Here is a 23,175-nt window from a genome sequence, read left to right as displayed (position 1 = left end):
CTCAAATTAATGTGGTTTTTTATTTATTTTAGATAAGATCAGAAGGTGTGCTATTGCATGCACAGAGAAATTTTCAATGGATGCTTTCATATACTTAAGTACTTAGAAATTTCTTCTATATTTCATTTATTAGTAGCATTGTAGAAAACTAATGCCAAAGGAGAGCAGAGTAGCTTTTTGCGGTCTTCCAGATTACTCTGATAGGAAATTCATCCCTTGTACGAGATTAAGCAATCTAGACTAGTGGTTTAAAAAAAAAAAGGCTGAATTTGAAACTGTATAGGTTAAAAAAGTAGCAGTAGTGTTTATCACAGGGATGATGTCATCTTTTGATAGTTTAGCTTCTGAAGTGCATTGTCATGATCAGCCTAAATGCTTGTACAAATAACGTGAACATCTAGGAGTCTTTGAAATTTTAGTTTTCTGAAGACAGCTGTTATGCCAACGTAACATGGTATATGACAATTGTTAATAGCTGTAGATAGTGACTTACAGAGAATAATCATTATCACTGAAAATTGACATGGAAAAACTGTGATTATTTGATTATCTAGGTATCCTTGTCAGCATCAGGACCTATTACAAAAGTATTATCAAAGTCTTCACAGCTTACAGCTCCTCAGAAGGTACAGTCAATAATTGCTCCTAAAAAAGAGAAGAAAAAAAAGAAAGAGAAACAAGTAAGAACCCCTTTCCTGTGGAATTAAAACAATCATGTTTCTAGGGGATGTTTCCCTGGGCTCATTTGTTAAGTAGTTCAGATGCTTTCATGTAAAGACTCTCATAACAGACAGGGTTCGGGCCAGCTTGTCTAGACCATGCTTTTGCCAAGAAAGGTTGGACCAAATGGTCCTTGAGTTCCCTTCCAACCTGATATTCTATGATTCTGTGATAACCTGTGAAGAATTTTTCTGTGAGCCTGTATATCATACCTTCACTCTTGATCACATGGACTTGACAGGTCATAAATTTACAGATACTTTTCTTTTGTCTGTTGTATTGGTCAAAATACTGCTGCTTTTGTAAACCTCACAGTCCAGAGGTAAAAAAAAAAAGACAAAACTTCAAAGGTTATTAAGCAGATATGGGATTTTTAATATTAGCTGAATATTTAATACCAACAAGGATGTTAATTTGGCCTCATGAATGCCCTTATTTTTTGTTATAGGTTGAAGTTTCCATTGTGAAAGAGAAGCCTAAAGGGAAAGGATCGTCTGATACCTTACCAGCAAATGTGGAAGAATGGGCTCATTATGACTGTCCCAATGAAATCAGAGATACTTTTAAACAGAAAACAAATAGTTATGGTATTAATTGGGATAATTTCCCAAAACCTGTAAGTATAATCCTCAAAATTCTAGAGCATTCATTATTTAGGAAAAAAATGAGTAGCAGAGAACTATGTTGCGGTTTAGTTTCTCTGTCTGTGCAATAAAGAGAATGTTCAGACAGCTGTGAGAAATACTTCCTTCTCATAGTATTCATTAATACTTCAAGAAGTGTTAGTCTGTCTTCTGCATTCTGAAATGAACTTAACTTACAGAATAAAATTGCTGGCTTTGTGTGTACCTAGCTTCTTTTTCATCTTGAAAGTTTGTTTCTTTTTTTTTTTCCAGTAAATTTTGGAACTGAAGATGCAATCATTAATTTAAAATTTATTCTCTACAAAATTATGTTTATACTGATTGAGTTTAAAAAAATTTCTTTTCAGACTTGCACTTTGTATTTTATGGACCTTTTATCTAAAGAACTACGGAAAATTTTTTGCCCTCAGTTGATTCTTCCCATATTTCAGCTAGCTGAAGTTATTGCTAATGAAGTTGTGGAATGTGGAAGTCTGTCTGATCTCTATCACCTTCGGTTTGTATCCTTTATTTTAAATAAAAGAGAAACTGAGTGGGGTGGACCATCTATTAATGCTTCACTGAATAGTAACATGGCTTTTTGTGACTTACTGTTTTATATTTGTAATGTTTTTTATTTCTTTTAATTCCTTCTTTAAACATATTTTAATAGAGTTTTGATTAATTGGTTTGTTTGTGGAATTAAAGCCACTAAGATTACCTGTTACTAAACATGATCTCCATGAGGAAAGGTGTACAAGATTATGCACTCAAGCCACTTTTATGTGTATAATTTTACTAATACCTTATTGTCATCTAACTGAATAAAGCAAAGTTCAAAAAAATTTCGGTAAAAGTATTAAGTATTTGAAAGGCAGACTCCCATCTTGCATCAAAAACATAGTCTTTAACTTCAGAACCCAAGTAAGTATCCCCATTTAGCACATTCTCATTTATAGAGATTTGCCTTTGTGACCAAAATGCTGTTGTTTTCATGGACAATTAGCCCTAAAAGTTTTTATTCAAAAATATTTAAAATGTGTGCAATGGCAAATTATTGCTGTTTTCGTTAAAACATTTCATCATGCTTTTCTGAAATGTATTGATAATGTTTTCTTAATATTTAATAGCTATAGGCGATGATTGTTAGCTTAATTCCCGATAGTTTGTGAAGTGCCACATAATGTATTTTTAAAATGTCTGAAACTGATCACACATAATAGAATAGATAAATAGTCACATATACAAATATGTGTGTGTTTATCTAGATTGCCAGTTGGTTACTGAGTTACTGTCTTACAAGACTAGAAGTGGTTTACTAACAGGAAATTGATTTGCAGCCAAGCTTTGCCATACAAATTTTTTTGCTGACTCTTCAAGATTTGTTTTTATTTCACAATATTTTATTTATATCTATGACTTGATTTTTACATATGATTGGATAGGTCTACATGAATATGTTACTCTTCGCTCAGTACAGAAAAGTACATGCGCGTATACACATGTATAGGGTTTTTTGCATGCTATAGTGAGACCATATTATAAATATTTTTGTAGTTTTACCACATACTTTTTGCCACTAAATTGGAGAGATACGGGTTTGCTGGATAAACTGGGGAATACGGGTGGATGCCCCATCCCTGGAAGTGTTCAAGGCAAGGTTGAAAGGGGCTTTGAGCAACTGATCCGGTGAAAGACGCTCCTGCCCGTGGCAGGGGAGTTGGACTAGATGATCTGCAAAATATGCCTTCCAACCCAAACCATTCTATTATTCTGTGACCTTTGGCAATGGGTAATTTCAACTACCGCATTTCCCCCCTTTTTTATTTAAAATTTTTGTTATTGCCAATATTAATCAAGACAGAAGAAGGTAGGATTGACAAATGTGGAATGTATGCTTTTTATAATGTGTTTATATGAAGCAACATATGAAAGATTCTCATTGTTTCTTAAACATTTCTTCTTTTTATTCTTAGAATTGCCCTGATATGTTCAGACCTAAAACTGACTCAGGCATCTTTGTATCATGAGAAAGCTGCTGGAGAAGCATACATCAGTGAATTAGAACAAGCAATGTATGTATTTTCACTAGAGAGGCTGTATTTAGTTGAGTTGTTTTCCCTACAGTTGATACGTGTTGTTGGGGGAAAAGCATTATTAAAAAAACATGATTTCTTAACACAAATTTGGTTTATTAGCTGTGCCCTGTAATTCTGTGCATGAGTGTTTTGTATCTGTCCACAGAGTGAATGTATGGTGAAGATGCCTAACACACTAATACCTCATTATGAAATACATTTAAAATATACTTTAATTTACTTTTTTCTTTCTTGTGATTTAGGTGTAGGCAAGAGATTGCACTCAGAAAAGAAAAAAAAGTACATACTAAGACAGAAGAAAGCAAAACATTTTTTGAAAATGCTCAGCTGAATGGTAGTAGGGATGAGAATATCTTTACTTCCAGTGAAAAGGTTTTTATTTCTACTCCAGTTTCTTTAATAAAATACTCTTCCCTTTTAATTTTAATATACTTGCTAGTTTGTTCTTAAATAATTTTATACTTCAGAAATACATGGACACAAACAGTCACTGAAAATGTATACTACTTGAACTCTGGCATATTATTTGTATCGTGGATCAACAAGAACAAAATCTGTATTCATACAAAGTAACACTATTTTTCTCCAAATGGAATTTGAGACTAATGCAAAATCCATGGAAAAGACTGAGAAGCAAAAAAGACATTGTATTTGTTCTGGGTCTCAGTTTTTCTCTTCTTCATCTCTCCGTTACATAACTGCATACTGTTTTGTTCCCGCTTAAACATTGTTTTGAAGGCATGCGAGGATTTCAGCTGTCTTTTCTGTCTCTTCCTGAGGAAGATAATTGCATTACTGATATTCTTAAAGCTTACCTCCACTTTCCTCTTTGTTATGGCAATTCTGTCCTTGTTTTCATCATATCATTTTGCTCTCTGTGTATATTTTTCTGTTCTTGTTCATGTAATATGTCTTTTTTCCTAATTATTAATCCCTCTTGAGTCACCTTTTCTAGCTCTAGCAAATAGTTTTTCTCTTTGATTGTTTTAGTTATTACCAAGAATCAACTTCTTTGCGACAGTAGCAGATCTGAAGTAGTTAATCTGTTGTAAAATTAGCTTTAATAGTATATACTCACTAGTTGAATGCCCATTGAGGAGTATAAAATCAAAATCTCACAGTAAACCTGTTTTTTCTGTAATATAATGCTGAATTTCAAAGTTAGAAAATAGAGCTGGACTGTTGGACACATCAAGAATTTAATATGATAGTTAATAAAAATAGTTTAGTTTTGAAATATATGAAGGTGTAATATTTCGTTATTTTTCAGTTTTTTGAGTTAAATGCGGTAACAGGAAAAGGACTGAGTGCACTTTCTTTACCTTGCTTGTGGATAGAAAAAGCTGAAGTCCTGATTCAGCTAGGCATGTATCAACCAGCAAGACTTCTCCTTTCAGAGGCCCACGCTGCAACTCAGGTATATCAGAAATAAAATAGAAAAAAAAAAAGTAGCAAAAATGTTCATTTTGATGCAGTTGTTCCTCGTAATAATAGTCAAATTGCAAAACCAAACCTTCCCACTCTTGCCCCAAATCTGTGTCATTTGTGTTTCAACATACATAAGGCGTGCATTTATATCTGTGGCACTTAAGCTCAATTTTGTGGGAATTGTCTGAAGATTATTTCAATTTTTGAAGTAGTGTTAGCATCTTTGTCTGCCTTGCAATGACCTTGGAATATGTATGTATATCCAAACCTTATTTCTTAAAATAGTTTAGAGTTGTTGAACATTTGCTTGTAAGAGGTAGGGAACATCTAGCTCGGTCCTCTCAACATTTTGATCATTTGAAAGTCTAGTTGTGTCATTTTGAATTTTATTATGGTTTCACTCCTGTGTTTTGATAAACAGCCACTGACACTGAAATTATGACTTAGAATTCTGGCAGATCGCAAGTAAGTATCCATATATTCCACGAAACAAATCCACATTGTCTCATTATTATGAAGGGTTTACATTAAAGATATATATCTACCGTTCTCCATTATAGCTCTCTTCTTGGTTATATGGGTTGTTGAAACATAATTATTGCAATAAATCCTTTACTTTTAAAAAAGTATAATTGATATCCTGTTATTCCACATAATAATTTTTTTCATGTAAGTAAAAACTGCCTATGTATATTTAGCGTGAATCATTAGTACTATGAATAATATATGAATAATATATTCATTAATAGTACGTCTCTTACTAAATTCATGCTTTAATATTGTACATTGTGAAAAGTTCAAAAGACACTATGGAGGACAATAATTTTAATGATATAATTTCTTACTAGAATCCTCACGTGTCTATGCTAGTGTACTACCTATATTGTACGCTACATTTTTCTCTTGTATACTACTAGTGTATAGTTTATAACTAGCATAAAGTAGCATTGTAAATTTATTGGAGCTCTAGTGTATCTAGATCCCAGTCCACTAAAAAATTTTTCATCACCACGTTTCTTCATCAGATACTGACAAATGACAGCAGACATATACATACTGAATAGCAGAAAAATAGCGTAGTTGCCTTGTGGGGTAGAAGATATGGGAACACAAAGAAATGTAAAGTATATTTGAAGATTTGAACTTCTTGATATGAAGTAGACCCTTCATGTTTTTGAAAAAATGAAGTAATATAAGGAGTAACTAAGAAATTCTACAGATAACTGACTAAATACCGTTTGCTTCTTATTTCTGTGCCTATTCATAAGTTTAATCTAAAATATGAATAGAAATAAGTATGAATAGTAGTAGTGGATCTTTTGTACATAAGTCATGTATCTTTCTTCCTAGGAATTGAGGGCTTTGTACAACGTGTCAAGGTGCTTGTACTTATTTGCTGTATTGGCTAACCTAGAAAGAAACCACAGACAAGCTAAAGCACTCCTTGAGAAAGCACAGCTTCTAGGAGGAGATGAACAGTTTTGGTACAACAGTACTCTTAGTCTAATAGAAGCAATTCTAGAGGAAGAGGGGGAAGGAAAACAGAGCATGGTAAGTGAGTTTTTTGGTTTTGGTGGTTGTGTTTTTGCAGCAGTGTTGCCTCTCTTTCAGTGAAATGTTAAGGTCTTTGCATATAAATAAAAGCAAAAACAGGTGTTAAATGCAGTTAATGTTGTATTCTTTGTTGTGTGTTCAACATATATGAATTACAGATTCCAAACAGATGCAGGCCAGTAGGAATGAAATTTATCCACAATAGTTTAGGATGTTTTTATGGTAAGATGTATGTTCTTCTATTGAAATAAAAGCAATTGTAATCTAGCATGTGTAACTAAATCCCAGAGCTCTGATTCTCTGGGTTAGAATGCTTTTGTACTCAGACAATTCTGTTAACATTGATGTGTTTATCTTTCATATTTAATAGAGATTGTAACTTTCAGTATTATTTCCTAGTGTGCACTTACTTTTCAAATTTTTCAAATAGTTTTACAAATATTATTTCTAGATTCTGAAAGATGCTACTGTAAGTATAATACGTGTATTTATTAAAAACCTTTTCCTATTTGACCCTTAACATCAAAACACTGATTTACTGTTCAACCCTTAACTTTCATGAGTGTCAGCGTAACTGTAATCTTGTGTCTGTGATTATCTGTCCTTTATTGATGATCTGTACAAGTCTGTTTTGTATAGAGGGATAATTTTTGATATGGGCTACACTCACATTTACAATCATTGAAGGACAAAATATGTGGCTACCAATGAAAGTATTTATTAAGATTTTATGTTTTACCAATATAGCTATTAATGAAATACGTGAGGTGGTTTGGGTTTGGTTGGGGTTTGTTTGTGCCATATGTCTGACCAACATGACTGCGGCAGCAAAATTTTTGAAGAAGTACAAATGTGTAGATGAGGTCAAGAATCAGTCATGTTGGGGAATATTATGGAAAGATACTTAATGTGTTTTGCACCAAATTTAAGCTTTCTAAATGAAGGTTTAATATTATACACAGACATTGAAAATAGAATTATGAAATTTCTAATGTTACCTGCAGGCTTGTGAGATACTGGAACACACTGTAAATGTGCTCAGATCTGCTTTACTGAAGAGACCTAACAGACAATCAGAGCTGGGTTTTATAATTGCATCCCTTGAATCCAGGTAACTTTCTTTTCATTAACATATGCCCAGCCTCTACTATGCAGCTACATTGCAAATATGTAGTGATTTTTACCATTCGTCTTTATTTTAGTATGGTGCATTCTATGCATTTTCAAATACTTTTCCTCGAAGTAATTTAAGTTTATTCTTTTTTTTAAATTTAAATTTCCTTTCCAATTTCTTCATTATTGTGTGTAACCCTACTACCGATTAAGTTAGTAAACTAGTTCGGATACCACAACCTATTGTGCATAGTTTGTGGTGTAGGTTACCCAAAAGAGCAAGATGCATTTGCCTATGCAGAGGTATCTGTTTGAGCACAGATATTCCCACAACACTATTGTAGTCTGAAGTATTGACCTGCTTCTCTCCTTGACATGATCCAGGACGTGGTGAAAACTAAACAATGGTTTTGGTTGCATTGAAATCTAAGCACAGAGAGCTTAAATTGTGTTGGTAAAAGGAGAGAAGTATATAACATTTACGCTTCCTTCTCTTCCCAGAAATGTGAAACTTTTGGATTAGAAAGGGAAGACTAATAGTCTTCTCAGTTCAACTATGTTTTGAAACTGATTAGGCCTAGGCAGTTTGAATAATTAGACACATGGAAGAAGTGACACCTGAATTCTAACCTGAAAATATAATATTTTGATTTTTTTCAGGACTTACCATAATTGCTAGACCACAGATTTAAAATATGAAGAGGCTTTTTCTAGACTTATTATGATTCAAAGGATAGCCCAGAGAAATATGTCTGTTTTCAAACACAGCCTGTGCTTTCTGACAGCTATCTTATACTTAATTTTTATTCCTAGGAAAACACTTATTCAGATACGTTTTGCCCAAGATTGTGTGACAATTAATGCTGAATCTTGTCAGTTGCCACATATGCTACAGGAATCTTGCAATAAATTGGTTCAAATTGAGAAGGACTTATTTCATTACGGGCATAAAAACTGCAGCGCTGAGATACTGCTAGAATGTGCAAATATTCACAGGTGAGATGGTACTTCTGAAAATTTTTATTTAACTAATCCAGAAAGTCTATTGTTTACATTTTTATAGTCTAATTAAAGATTGAGAAGAGCAGATAATATTGTCAGGTTTTATATCTTGGTGTTACACATCGGTTTGCATTCTTGATGTGTTCTGTATTAAGAAAAATACTGTAGAATCAAAAATTTTCAGTGAAGGCAGAGTTAGTCTTACATGGTACCAGTGATTTTTGTACTGTTTCTGAGGTCAAAACAAAGTATGAAGGTCTCTAAGTCAGCTCTTTGTCTTCCCATTTGCAAAGGCATTTTAGCAGCCACACCAATCATGCTCAAGTATTTATAGCCTTTTCAAGTTCTTGCTGTTGAAATGGTTCTCTAGAAATTGCTGTAATGTCAAAAAAGCAAAACACGGTATGCCTTGACTCCCAGCTGTTTCCACGATGTCCCCTTAGAAAGACTGAGTTATGTTTTGAACCTGGCTATTCTGCCATTTTTTTCCTGGTGAATACATAGTCTAGAATATTATCTGCCCTTCTTCTCTTTGTGTCTTAGGATCGTCTTGCATTGCAGCAGTACAGTTCCAAGAATAACACCTTGAAAAAATAATATGCGAACATTCACTTTTCCTGTTTGAAAATTTTGAAAACACATGTACATAATTAATCTGTTTTATCAATTTATTAATTTAATCTATTACTCTCATCTATTACTCTCATCTATTAATCTATTTTATTACATATATTCAATAGTGTTGATAACATAAAAGTAAACACTTTCTTATGTTCGTCCCTTTGGGTTTATGGTTTCTTTTTTTTGCAGGATGATTGCCAAGCGGGAAAGAAATGAAGAGGAAAAATGTAGTCACTATCTAGATGCTTACAACTTAGCTCAGAGGGCAGTATCCAGAACAGAAGAAGTGTTTCATAATGTTTGTAGCTTATTTGCAGTTCATGAGGTATATTTATGTATTTTTTGATACTCATGGAAAAGCAATCTAATGTAGTTGTTCTATTCACTCATTCTTGGATAATTCCTGGAAGCCTTGAATGAGAATATTTTCCTGTAATGACAGGCATTGTATTAATATAGAAGGAAACACTGTATATCAAAAGAATTTACAATTTAAAAAGGGAAGAAGAGAAACAGAAATGAGAGGATTTGTTTTGTCTTTGCAAATTTTATTTAGTTCTGAAATTTATCCAATAGCCACAAAAGAAAAAGTCTAGACTTGGAGATATTTTTGATTCTCTAAATACTTCACAAGTTTAAAATTATCCACAATAAAGTATTTACTTCTCAGGGGGAAAAAAAAAAGGTTACACAGAACATTATGTAAATAAAGAAAGCCTGTCTTCAAAATAGTGTATTTTGGGTAATAAAAGCCTGCAGGCCGCTTTGCTGGTGTGTACCATTATTATACTCTAACATCCACCTTTTTTTTCTACTTTATGTTTTTTAGAGAGCAAGTATTTTTGTGCAGCTACCAAAACCATTAATATTAAAATTCTGGTTTATGTACACATTTGTAACTCCTTTGGAATTAGATATTTGTACCAGGTACATAAAATATGAAAAGGAGAAACCCAGGTGCTCTTTTTCTATGCACCTACTTTGATTGCTTTGTAATATATTTGACATTGAAGTTTGTCTCTTAAATTACTTAAATATCTTCGTAGCAATATTTCTGATCTGTTGAGGTGATATTGTTAAAATGTTTGCTTCGTTAATTAAATACAACATTCTAATTTCTTAACAGGTAAATTTGCAAAAATATTTGAAATTAGAAATCTACTTTATTTTCTTTTGCATTTCAGACTACAAGTAGCAGTATCCCATTAATGAGGCAACTAGCTAATAGGAAAATAAATCTTGTAGAAATTCTGTTGGATATTTTGCATCTGGTTGTTACTGAGAAAAAGCTTAACAAAATGGGGAAAGCATCATCTCATAAAATTGTGGAAGCATGCATCAGAAGAACTATTAAAGATGATGCAACAGAACAGGTAACGCAAAATGTTTAGTCCTGTAATTAGCATATAAAAGGTATAACAAAGTTTCTCAGGGATGTTTTCCATAGCAGAACTACTTTCACTTCTGAGGAAAGGGGTCCCCAGACCATTCAAGTAGTTTTGCAGCAATTTCAAGTGTGTGTTTTTTTTCTTGGGGATGGTTTATTGGGGTTTGGTTTGGTTTTCTCAAAAAGGTTTTGTTTCTCAAGCGCAGAGAGTTAAAAAGCACTAAGAGCAGCAGGAAAATTACTTGAGGCCTTGTAATTAACGGTGGGCGGAAGGGTTGCATTATTGTCTCTTCTTTTTGAAATGGTTAGTTTTAAGCAGAACTGCCTAACTGAGCTGATGAAGAACATCAGACACACCCCACTGGAACAGAGCCGTAATTCTTGCCCATTATTCAGTCTCTGACAATGACGATACGAAATGTTGTTGCAGGAAAGCACAGTATCCCCACCGTTTTCCACAGTACCCTCCCCTTATCCTATGTTTTTCCTTAGCACTGGCTGTTGATTGCTTATGGATGTTACAGTGTACTTCTTTTTTAATGAATTGTTAAAGAATTTGTTTATCTCTTAAAGACAGCTCATTTGTAGTTGAAAGTGTGATCAGATTTAACAAATGTTTTTGTATGTACATATGTGTGTTACATTATTTTAAAAATTATGTTTCTGTATGTGTGGGTATATAGGAGCAAATAAACATAAATATATATTTTACCAGGACTGGAAGCATATGGAATGCACAGTGAGTCATATTACACTGGCTCAGTTAGCAAGCGTACAGAATCTGTGTAAAGGCTGTCCTGACATCAAATCCAAATGCCTGTATCTCACTGGAAAAGCTCTTCATTTACTTGCCATTAGTGTAGATCCTGTACATTCAGAGATCTACTGGAAGCCAAATGTTATGGTATGCATTCTTTTCTGCATTTAAATTTGTTCCTGTGTGTAAAGTTTGTCTGCCACAATATTTTTCTGTATACACTTGCATAATAGTACTCTTTATTTAGAGCTAGGTTTTACATGTTGCATGCAAGCCATAATAAAAACATATACTGAACCAGGTAGTTTCAGAAAAATGCTTCTGCCTACATGCCATCCTTCTGTAGATAATTTTTTGATACTTTCCTGAGGTGTGATAATTACAATATCTTCAGAAGAGAGAGAAAAAAAATTCCTTGCATGCCTTAAAGGGCATGGAGAGAGGTTGGTCTCTGAATCCATGCAGACAAGAATTAATGACTTGTAGATTAAAAGCTCAGATTCGTAAGTTCCTTTTGTGTTGTAGTAAGAACACCATGTAAGAAAAGGAAAGCTGATTGAGTCATTACAAATTCAATTATGAATTAAAGTGTTTAGAAGAGATTAACTGAGGACAAATATCAGAACAAAATCTTAGAGGTTGTATGGAGGGCCTTTTTCATTTCTGTTAGTCATATTGTCATCAGAACATACTAAGAAATTCTGATGCCTGATAATATTGCTAAATCTCTCACCATCAAGGGATTCATATAGTGAGATGATTTCTTTTAAGATGAGTTCCATTTTCACCTAGATTTTCACAAAAGAAAGGAAGCCAGCCATACTTAATGGAATGATTAATTATTCTTTTTTTATACTGTGACGAGTAGGAAGAAGCTAAATCAGACATCGCAAAAACCTACTTGACTTCAGCAGAATGCAGTGAACAGGAAGTGACAGACAGCGGTTCACTGACTAATAAATATCAATATGATAAGTATAGGAGTAAAATACAGGAATTAAAGGTATGGTAGGATATATGCTTACATTAGAGTTTGAGTGCTTCTTTTTTATGGAGAAATAGTCGACTTACCTTATCAGTTCTGTTTGAACTGATAATGGAAATGTTTGTAACATAAATTTGATCTCACAAAAGCAAAATGTTTCCAAAGCACCCCCAGAAAAACAGCCTTCTATCACTGCTCTGCTGTGTATCTCCATCCTGCCCCTCAATACCTGCTGTGGGAGCTCCTGATTGAGCTTTCCCAGTTGCTCCCAGAAAGAGATTTCTCCTTCAGTGATTTCCCACTCATTGAGCATGTAGCAGCCAGGACAAGATGAACAGGCAGCTTGCTTTCTGCATCACAGACATGCCTTTCTGAGGGAGCATTTTGCATGTTGCAAACTGGAAACCAAGACAGGAATAACTTCCATCACAAATGATTTGTAAAATTCTAACAAAGTTTAAGTTGTATTGTATGGTGAGCTGATCTCTGTTAACTACTGCAGTTCAAAGCATGCTAGGAATTGGGAATGTATAGTTTGTGTTGCTAATATAATCAAATACATAAGATCAGAGATTTGTGGGTGTATTTGTATTAAATATAGTTAACTGTCAATGGAACTAACTGAAATTGTACTAAGAATTGACAGAAAATTCATGTGTTCTGAACAGCTCATATTGCTTGGAATTTAAATACTGTTCTGCAAAGTACACATTTTATAGTAAAGAAAGTGTCTTACTAAAACATTTATTTTTTAATGTATAACAGATGTTGGTGTCTTCTAAATATTTAATATGGGTTTGCATATTCTGATCACATATTAAGTATAATATATAAGTATATATACAAGTATATAGAAGTATAAATTAATTATAATATGTAAGCCTTAAAAAGGAGAAACAGCATTAAAATTAGTCATGAAAAAGTAATACTTCTCTTTTCTAACACACTAGTAATCTGTATACTTATAACAACTATTTAAATATTAATATGTATTTTTATATAAACTTTTTTTTGGTCATCTAGAAGGAACGTAAGTTGGCTCAGAAATACCTTTCTCAATCCAGTGAAGCTTTGCTACGGTGTATGGATATTGCATTCAATTATAATATTACTGAGGTACTGGCTTCTGCTAGTTTTGAAATGGTTGAATGCTTTCGACAATTTGATCCATTTTCAGCTAGCCAGTTTTTGGCACTTCATCAGGTAATGCAGCTAATGTATTGTGCTTCTTACAAGTATAAAAAGGGTGGTTTTAGTTACATAAGCAAAAATGTCTATTCATATAGCCTTAAAATTGGTCATACAGAACACAATGTATGGATACGTAAAAGAACTAGTGAGTAATACAGATAATCAAATATATGATGTTTCGTGTGTTCAAAATGTTTGATCAGTGGCTTTTTAACAATTCTAGTATCTGTTGTGTTTGACTTGATGTTTTCATTGATGATTGCATACGTGAAAAGATTTTAATATTAATAGATTGCTATAATGTTATTAGCTAAGACGTTACCACAAAAGACAGTTTCATCCTTCCCTAACAAATAATTTTAAAAACATTTCTGGATTTGTTCATTCATTATTTTGAAGTAGATAGGAAAGGTTTACATTCCGTTTGTCAAATCAACAGCTACACAGCATGGTCACATAGATGGCTCAAAGGTGTATGAATCATTCATTTGAGTATGTGCCTTCATCACAGAGAAGATGAGGAATGGCTGCAAGGCTTATATTTTCTAAGTCAGTAACAAATAATACACACTTTCTACACCATCGTCTCCGTTGTAGAAATACATACCTTGTACTAGTTTCCTTCCTGCCACGTCAAGGTAACTGAAGGAAATTATGACAGACAGTAAGCACCTGCCTCTGTGTCAACACTTAAATTTGCGAATACCTCCACCTGTGGGTGGAATGGACTAGGCAGGTCTTTTGATAAATCAGAAAACAGCTAATATAGGGTTTTGTGCTTCAGTCCTTTAGTCCTGTACTCCTGCAGCACACCGTATTATTTATGGTTCGCTGTCATACCTGTTGGTGAACAAGCTAAGCAGAATGCATATCAAGGCACCAAAACCATGAGTAGTCATGTCTTTTAGTGGGCAACAAATTCTGATAATTCAGTTACTATCCTACTCAAAAAGGTTTGTATTAAAAAAAAAAAAGTTTATAATGTCACTCCATGTCAATATTAAGCCTTTCTTTGGAATTTTTGATTAGGTCAACCCAAATTGCATTTTTTTGAGGCGACAGCTGCACTTAAGAAAAAAAAAAAGATGCTTTAGCTCGTAACAAGCATCAGTTCAAAGGACAGGATTGGTATGTTTGCTGAAAGAAAAGGAGATAAAGTCTTACCCTTTGTATTGCTCTTTGTAGGAACTCTTAAAATGTGTGATGTGGTAGCTGTACAGAAAAAGCCACAGAAAAGACTCAGCTTACTGGAAAGGCTAAGTTCAGAACACAGGCATTTATCTTACCATTTAGATCTTAGATGACTAAATATAGGAACATAGATAATAAATGTAGACAAAAAAAGTCAGTTCTAGCTATTCATATTAAAGAAATCTTCAAAAATTATTGCCAGACTGTTTACATTGGATTGTAAACACAAATAGCAGACTTTTGCTAATCCATCTCACCTTTCAAGCAAGAGATTTTTTCTTTAACGTGTGTATATATATATATGTTATAACAAACATAGAATATATATGTATCTATTTTCCCTCCCAAAAATAATATAAATGAATATAAAAATTTTACAGAGCTGTTCAGCATCTATGATGATGAAAAGTATCCTTCTAACAGCTACGTCTAACACCAGCAGCTCTCAGCTGGCAGCATTACTGCATCTTCAGAATCATTTAAAAAAAACCAGAAACACAAGTGATCTTCTGAAAAATGTGGAACAGCAACTGATTACTACTTCAATGGTAACTTTTTGAGATATGCTGCTTATTAGGGGTTTATACATATGTTATATTAATACACATAGAGAGACATATATACATATACATATATAAACACACACAGAGATACACCATTTCAGTTATTCCTGGAATTAAATAATGTTTCATCTGGTTTTTTTAACCTCTATTAAACTTTTTTGTTTTCTTAATTTGAGTCATAGGTTGACTAGGTCATTAATTGAAATACATGTTTATTAGTATGGTATGTATTGTTCTGTGGTTTTGTTTGTGCTAGGTTATCTGTGTGACATGAGCTACATAATTTAAGTCAGAAGTGAAATTTTAAGGATACAATTCCCGTTTGTCTTATAGTTACAATTTGGTGTATCTGGATGTCAGAGTTACGCTATTTGTACACTTAAATCATTAATTCCATGTGAGTCTTACGCAGTACAGCCGAAGATGCCATTGTAGAGGACCCTTGCAATAGAGACTGATGCCACTATCTGGACAGCATCCAGTCAACCTGTTTGAGATACTTAGGTCCCCAAGCAAGAGTTACCCTATGAAAAGAGCCTGATTTTTTTTTTTTTTTTTTTTTTTTTTTTTTGAGACAAACACTCTATCCATGTGTCTGGGCATCAGCTGAACTGTGATGCTGCAAAATAGATATTTAAAGAAACCAACCAGTAAACTGAAAGTGTAATTCATGTATTCATAGTTCTGGAACAAATCATAGCTAAACTTTTCTGAGAGACAGATACTCTGTCTTTTGGCCTAAGCTGGCTGAGAACTGTGTATTCTTCAAAGGTCTGAGATCTAAAAGTGCATACCAAAACCAGCATTGGAAGATCCTAGGTTAGAAATGAATGATATTAAAAAGTCCCAGCAAGTTAGATACAAAGAATTAGTTGTAGCTGGCAGGGTTTAAGCATTTACAAAATGTGGCAAAAAGAGATAAAGTACAGAATAAGAAATGTATGTGTTTGCAGGCTAGTGATTTGGCTTTTCCCTATACATGCTGTGATTAGCAGAAGGAATAGGATAAGATTTGGTTTAGAAGACGCTGGTTTTGAGTTACTGTAATTATCTAACTGGTAACAGATCGCTAGCTGAAAACGTTCATCAATGCCCATCATGTCTTTACCTGTTGCAGTAGCTCAGGGAAGAAAAGGTGGCAATCAAGACATCTGATCATGGCTGCATGCTTGAACTGCATGATTCCAGGCAGCGTGATGCAAGAAGTCAAAGTGGTCACTGAAGTAGTTCTCTATGGGGGTATATTAGTGTCTTTTAAATTCCATTGAGATTTTTAGTACAGATCAGGAATGCACTTTCCAAGTGAATCTCTCAGTTGTCCTTGCTTACAGTGCTTTGATTTGCATCATGGTACAATGACTGCATGAGCTGGGTTCCTCTCACACAGAAACTGAACTGGATTCTCTGATGCACTCAAGCCACATTGTGGCCCATGAGTGGGCATTCAGTCCAGAGGGCCAGTCCAGAGGTATTCTGAGGTAAAAATCAGTGTACAGTGTATAATTCTGCTCCTGATGATCTTTGTCACTTGACAACATAGGTATACCCAGAGTGTACCCAGTGTGCTTAAGCACATAAAACTTCAGTCTGAAAAACACGTAAACACACATGCTTAAAGGCAGCAATCTCTGGAGTGAGACTGTTCAGTCACTAGGAAGTTTGTGGTTGGTTTTGCCTGTATTTTCTCAGAAGGGGTTTTACATTCTTTAGTACAATATTTTTGTGGTGGGTTGGTCTTGGCTGGTTGCCAGGTGCCCACTAAGCTGCTCTATCACTCTCCCCCCTCAACAGGACAGGGGGAAAAATACAATTAAAAGTTCATGGGTCACGATAAGGACAATGCTATCAGGCACCCATAACTGTCACGGGCCAAACAGACTCAACCTAGGGAAATTAATTTATTGCCAGTTAATAACAGACTAGGATAGTGAAAAAGAAAAACAAAACTTCCCCCCTTCCCAGGCTCAGCTTCACTCATGGGCTGCAGGTTTATATCTGCTCCACCATGGATCTCCATATGCTGCCCGGGACAGCCTGCCCCACCATGGTCTTTACCACAGGCTGCAGGGGAGTCCCTTCTCCAGTGCCTGGAACACCACCTCCTCCTCCTCCTTCACTGACCTTGGTGTATGCAAGCCTGTTTCTCTCATGTTGTCTCACTCCTCTCTTCCTGCTTCTGTGCAGTGTTTTTACCCTTTCTTAAATACGTTATCACAGAGGTTCTACCAGCGTTGCTGAGAGGCTCACCTTTGGCCAGTGGTGGGTCTGTCTTGAAGCCAGCTGAAACTGTCTCTGTACAACATGGAGGCAGTTCCTGGTGTCTTCTTGCAGAAGCTGCCACTACAGCTGCCCCTGCTACCAAAACCTTGCCATGTAAACCCAGTGTAATTTTATATAATTCCTTTTGGTGAGGTGTCTATTCTTAAGAAAATGATGAAGGATTTTTACAAACATAAATATTACAATGAATTATTCTGCTCCCTTCCTTTGCTAATATTCTGCTAGCATTTGATAGCATTTTAACTTCACAGATAGTGTAGTGTCCAAAAAAGTAAGGTTATTACGAAGAGTGGAATAAGTTACAGTATTTGTAATTTGTTTTAAGTAATATTTAAGTTGTTCTGCACTCCACAAAAAAATCACAGAATCACAGAATGGTTGGGGTTAGAAAAGACCTCTGAAGGTCGTCTTGTCCAGTGCCCCTGCTCAAGCAGGGCCACCTAGAGCCAGTTGCCCAGGACCACATCCAGATGGCTTCTGAATATCTCCAAGGATGGAGACTCCACAACCTGCCTGGGCAGCCTGTTCTGGTGCTCAGTCAGTCACAGTGAAAAAGTGTTTCCTGTTGTTTGGACACAGTCCTGTCCTGGCACATCTGCTGAGTGTTCGTTCTGGCTTTTATTTTTTTTTAAATGTTAGCACCTTTTTTCCTAGAATTATTATCAATTTTCTGATGAAAGAATTGAGATTGGGGTGTATAAAATCTATGAAAATAATGGTACTTTTGCATTATTCTACAGGCATGGAGAAGTCTCTATATTCCTGTTGAGCATTTTAATATTATGGATGAATTGCTGCCTAATTTCTACATAATTATTCTCCAGCATTCAGAAGACAGGTACAAAATTTTATCTTTTTGGTTTAGCATTCTATTGTTTACGAATTTCATCTTTTTTTACCTGTAAATAATCACTATTTTGGTTGTTTAGTGCCTTGTACTTCTAATTTTGCTGGACTTGAATTTTAGGATAGTGAATAAATTAATATGTAAATTAATCTGCCTACAGCTCAAAGCTGTATGTTTTTCTGTACTTCTGATTTCCCTAATTATATCTTTACTCTCTAGAGGTCACTTGCAAGGTTTCAGGCCATTCTTGGTATCCTCTTAAATTCTGTTAGTAGTTTCCAGCTCTTACTGCTTATGCTCTTGAAAATGTTAGGTGGGGTCATATTTACCTTTATAAAGCCACAGATAATCTCATTACTGTAGCCTAATCAGCTACTACTCATAAATTGAGCTATAGTAACTGACTATGAGTACCTTCACCAACTGTGAAAAGTCTTAAACAATTGTCATGGAGTGAATAAAAATCTACCTCACTGGATATATAGCAATGAAAGAGCTTTCCTTATAGCTCTGTTTGTTCCAGTTAGATTTTGCAGGTTTTCGCACCCCAAGGTGGGGGTAAATACAGCATCTTCAGAGTATTTCTGAGCACATTAAATTAGAGGGTAATAATTACTTATCTAATAAATACACTTCTTATAAACAAGGCTGAAGAGCCAAATAATCTACTCAGCATTTTTCTGCTTTCTGTAGATCGAATTTGTACAGTTCATTGATTGAGAAGCCAAAAGTAAGTACTGCACAGCAAAAGGGAAAATCCACTCAGCCAATGGGTAAGTGCCTCTTACATTTAAGAGATAAAAATCGTTGCGTTGATGTTATGAGAAGGCTCGTATCTTTCATTGTTGCAGTCAGTACAATTTTTAAATAATTTGAAAAATAATTGTAACTCTTACTAATACTAGAGAAAAGTAAATGCCTAAGTACATGTGTTTTGTTGTCAGATATAATGTATCTAGTCACAATTTACAGAATTTTTGTTGATATTTGAAGGCTAAAGTTGTTATAGATACATAATTGTAGAGATTATTTTGATTGTACATTTCTGTATATATTTTGTGCTAAATATATATAAACAGTTATTTAATTTTCAAGGAACAGCATGGCTTTAGAAACTGATCGTCTCTGTACAATTATTTCTGCAAGTGCAAATATGATGTCTCAAAAAGAGTCTTAAGATGGTGTTCTCCTTTCAATAGTGCAAGCTAAAGTTTCTCAGTTTACTGTGAATCCTGATACATTCAGTATTTTGTTGGAAAAAGTGCGTCTTTACAAGCAGCAACAGCTGATGAGTCACCTTAGACAGACTGTCATTCAAAACTTGCAAGAGGGTGTCTCCAAAACAGATGCGGTAATATATTTGATTACCTTGTATTTAAAATGGGGTGAAAAACATATACTAAAAAACACTCATAACCACAATATTCATAAACACTCTTTACCATAATAATCATAAACACTCTGTGCAGAATTTTCAGTTTATTCCAAGTGTAATGTCCCAAGTCTTCAGTTACTAAATGGTGTGTACTCTGCTTCAAAATTTAATCTTACTGTGTTATTCTGTTACTATTTTCAATGTCATTCAGCATCTGTAGTGTTCAGTGGATTATCAGAATTGAAAATTGATGCAGTTGAGATCAATTTACATGAAAATGTGCTGTACCTCTAAGATTTGCATTTGCAAATGTACATTGGCTTTCCTATCACATGAAAGCCCCAGCTGTCCCAAGAAAAAAAATGAGATCACAGATCTCAGCCCTTTAATCAAAATAGAGCTATCTTAGCCAGAGATTTATTACTGATTTCCAGCAAAGAAAAGTTTTTTTCTAGGGCACACAATATATTCTACACTATAGCTCATTATTTGGACACAGTTGATTCAAGTCGGTTAGTCACAAAATTTTGCTTCAGGGACACATCTGATTGAAATTTCAAGTCTGTACCTGTGAACACTCTTAAATTCTAGATGATGAAAGTTTTATGTGACTGCAAGAATGCTTAGTTCTATAAGGACATTGTTTTCACAATCAGTGAGCAGAAGTGTACCATAAACGTACCCTGGAAAAGCGTGCAACTTTCACATAAGCTTTTAAGCTGCAAGGTGACAGAAAGTCTTCTACACATGAAATGTGCAAGTCTACATCCTAGCATTCTCATTTACCTTAATTTTGGCTCCATTAGATAAAATTCAGGTTTTTCGATATAAATGAAAATTCATTGTCTAATACAGCATATTAACAAAATCTGGTATAGACCTATTTCCATCATTAATATAAATGTAAAAACTATAGATTATTCTGAATTTTCTGTACGAGTTTTCATTCTTTTAATCACACAACTTCGACACATCTGGTTCTTGAGTTAGAATTCTGTTTTATTCATCATGTTAGCTTCTTTCAGTTAAAATATTAATTATTGCACATGGTTTAAGTGTTGATCACTTTTTTTCTTGTCCATGACCAGCCTTTGTTGTAATGGAAAGTTATAGAAAGATTGCTGTAGCTGCGTAAGTAAAGAAAATGGTGATAAGATAATGTGAGATAGAACAGATGAGAAAAAAAAAAGTGGCTTAGGCTTTCAAAATGCATGTGCATTACAACTTTCAATAACTATCATAGGATGGTTTGGGTTGGAAGGGACCTTAAAGATCATCTAGATCCAACCCCCCTGCCATGGGCAAGGACACCTTCCACCAGACCAGGGTGCTCAAAGCCCCATCCAACCTGGCCTTGAACACTGCCAGGGAGGGGGCATCCAGCAGCTACTCTGGGCAACCTGTGCCAGTGTCTCACTGCCCTCATATTAAAGAATTTCTTTCTTATACCCAATCTAAACCTACTCTCTTTCAGCTTGAAGCTATTACCCCTTGTCCTATCCCTCCATGCCCTTATAAAAAGTCCCTCTCCAGCTCTCTTGTAGGCCCCTTCAGGTAGTGTACAGCTGCTATAACGTCTCCCTGAAGCCTTCTCTTCTCCAGGCTGAACAGACCCAAGTCTCTCAGCCTTTCCTCATAGCAGAGGTGCTCCAGCCCTCGGACCATTTTTGTGGCCCCCCTCTAGCCCCGCTCCGACAGGTCCGTGTCTGTCCTGTGCTGAGGGGTCCAGAGCTGGATGCACGACTCCCGGGGAGGGTCTCACCAGAGCAGAGTGGCAGAATCACCTCCCTTGACCTGCTGGTAACTCAGTTAAGCATGCAACCTGTACAGAACCACACCAACAGAGCTTTGGGTGAGAAGTCCATTTCCTAATACCAGCACTCTTCACCATTTAGTAGAGCTTGTTTTTCCAGTTAGTGTCTTTATGTCCATCTATATTGGCTTTTAGGAGCTTCGGTTTTTAGTGTCATCTCCTACATGATTCTGTTCTCTCCTTACTGATTTTCTTCATTCTGTTTAGTTTTTTTCCTAAATTGACTCCTGATCTCTCCATATGCTTTCAGTTCTTTCTTCTACAGTCATCTTGTAGTTTCTGTTTACTTCTCAAAGTTGTCCTTTCACAATTTCTTCCTGCTATTTGGAGAACCACATTATCTTTTCTTTCTGCTGGACTTCCCTGCCATTCCCCACTGAAACTGCAGAAGTATATTAATCGCTTAAATAATAAATATTGACATTTTGTACTGATTCCTATGTTAGAATATTTTGCAGAATGCTGATAGGAGTGATGTTTTGTAGTAAAGTAGTTTGGAAACTGAGTGTCTATGTTAATATTTTCCATTCTATGAGGTATCAAATGCTTTGTCTTAGTCTCTGATTTAACATAATACACCCTCCATCCTTGATAAATAGCATTTTGTAAGTAACCTGAGTTTTGTTGCAATGTCTGTGACAGACTCCAGCAGAGAAAATGGATGACAATGGACATGATTTGACATCAGATTTCTCTGAAATATTAGAAATTATGGAAGAATATCTGAAACCGGTGTTGTCACAGTGTGATTTTTCCAATATCAGGTAAGACATTTAGGTTGTTTTATCATCATCTGTGAAAACAGAATGGTGACTCAAGTTCTACAATTACAGGAGTGGTTTGAGCAAGAATAGACCCCGTTGAATTAACTTTTTACATCTTGAAGGACAGTATATGCGGGATATGCAAGAATAAGAGAATTGAAGCACATGATATACTGATGGCCATCTCTAACAAGCAGTGTTCTGCAGCTTATGTTGTACAATATTAAATTCAGGATTAAATGTAATTTAACTAGTTAAGGATGGGATTTCCAAAGGACAGGAACTCCAAAGGGAGTACATCCTTTGTGTAGAATTTCATTGAAGTTGAAGCACTTACGTCTGTGTTTCTTGTGAAAACTTTTACTTAGATAAGTATTAGTGCCGGTAATATTTTCGCTGTAATTCTTCTTCACAGAGAACAGAGCACATCAGTTTCAGCAGCTGAATCAGGAAAAATAAAAGTGAAAGAAAACGACACCAAACACACTAGAAAGCAGGGTATGTGCTCTCTTGAGTACAATATATGTGTGTGTGTGGGGACAGATATCAAAATCGTGCCATTTTACCTTCATTTTTTTTGAAACCAGTGAGAAGAAGAAGGCTTTAGCAACGTTTTTGTCTGTTTATTTTCTATATCAAGTCAAGTATTTTAGTATACTTCCAAAGAGTTTATATGCTGCCTGGAGCTATCCTTCTGCATGTATTTACAGCCTTCCAAACTCTACAGGCTTTAGACAGCTAAATAAAATGTTTTTATTATAAACCAGTCTTTTCAGGAGAAAGGCTAAAAGAAAGAACTTTAAGTCTTTTGATCTCTTTGTTTTCTCTTTTCCTGTTTTTTACTTTATGGACTCTCACAAGT

At 34.9% G+C, this 23,175-nt stretch overlaps 2 protein-coding genes across 2 annotated transcripts in view; one reads left to right on the top strand and one right to left on the bottom strand.

Annotated features, from left to right (window-relative positions):
- CFAP46 (cilia and flagella associated protein 46) overlaps positions 1–23,175 on the top strand; it is an 87,125-nt gene that overhangs the window by 49,983 nt on the left and 13,967 nt on the right. Inside the window, exons 30-49 of the mRNA XM_075424007.1 lie at positions 555–680; positions 1,169–1,336; positions 1,712–1,860; positions 3,320–3,418; positions 3,685–3,814; positions 4,713–4,859; positions 6,221–6,421; positions 7,429–7,535; positions 8,351–8,533; positions 9,350–9,485; positions 10,345–10,533; positions 11,263–11,451; positions 12,173–12,307; positions 13,313–13,492; positions 15,052–15,219; positions 18,255–18,352; positions 19,055–19,134; positions 19,561–19,712; positions 22,192–22,313; positions 22,729–22,811. Of these exons, the coding sequence (XP_075280122.1) occupies positions 555–680; positions 1,169–1,336; positions 1,712–1,860; positions 3,320–3,418; positions 3,685–3,814; positions 4,713–4,859; positions 6,221–6,421; positions 7,429–7,535; positions 8,351–8,533; positions 9,350–9,485; positions 10,345–10,533; positions 11,263–11,451; positions 12,173–12,307; positions 13,313–13,492; positions 15,052–15,219; positions 18,255–18,352; positions 19,055–19,134; positions 19,561–19,712; positions 22,192–22,313; positions 22,729–22,811 (2,842 nt within the window). The remainder of the gene's footprint in view (positions 1–554; positions 681–1,168; positions 1,337–1,711; positions 1,861–3,319; positions 3,419–3,684; positions 3,815–4,712; positions 4,860–6,220; positions 6,422–7,428; positions 7,536–8,350; positions 8,534–9,349; positions 9,486–10,344; positions 10,534–11,262; positions 11,452–12,172; positions 12,308–13,312; positions 13,493–15,051; positions 15,220–18,254; positions 18,353–19,054; positions 19,135–19,560; positions 19,713–22,191; positions 22,314–22,728; positions 22,812–23,175) is intronic.
- LOC104326836 (opsin-VA) overlaps positions 562–23,175 on the bottom strand; it is a 66,809-nt gene continuing 44,195 nt past the window's right edge. The window contains exon 7 of the mRNA XM_075424005.1: positions 562–645. The gene's annotated coding sequence lies outside the window, so the exon portion shown is untranslated. The remainder of the gene's footprint in view (positions 646–23,175) is intronic.

Source organism: Opisthocomus hoazin, chromosome 6 (genome assembly GCF_030867145.1).
Source record: "Opisthocomus hoazin isolate bOpiHoa1 chromosome 6, bOpiHoa1.hap1, whole genome shotgun sequence".
NCBI classification, from domain to species: Eukaryota; Metazoa; Chordata; class Aves; order Opisthocomiformes; family Opisthocomidae; genus Opisthocomus; species Opisthocomus hoazin.
This window is presented reverse-complemented; position numbering and strand designations above follow the sequence as displayed.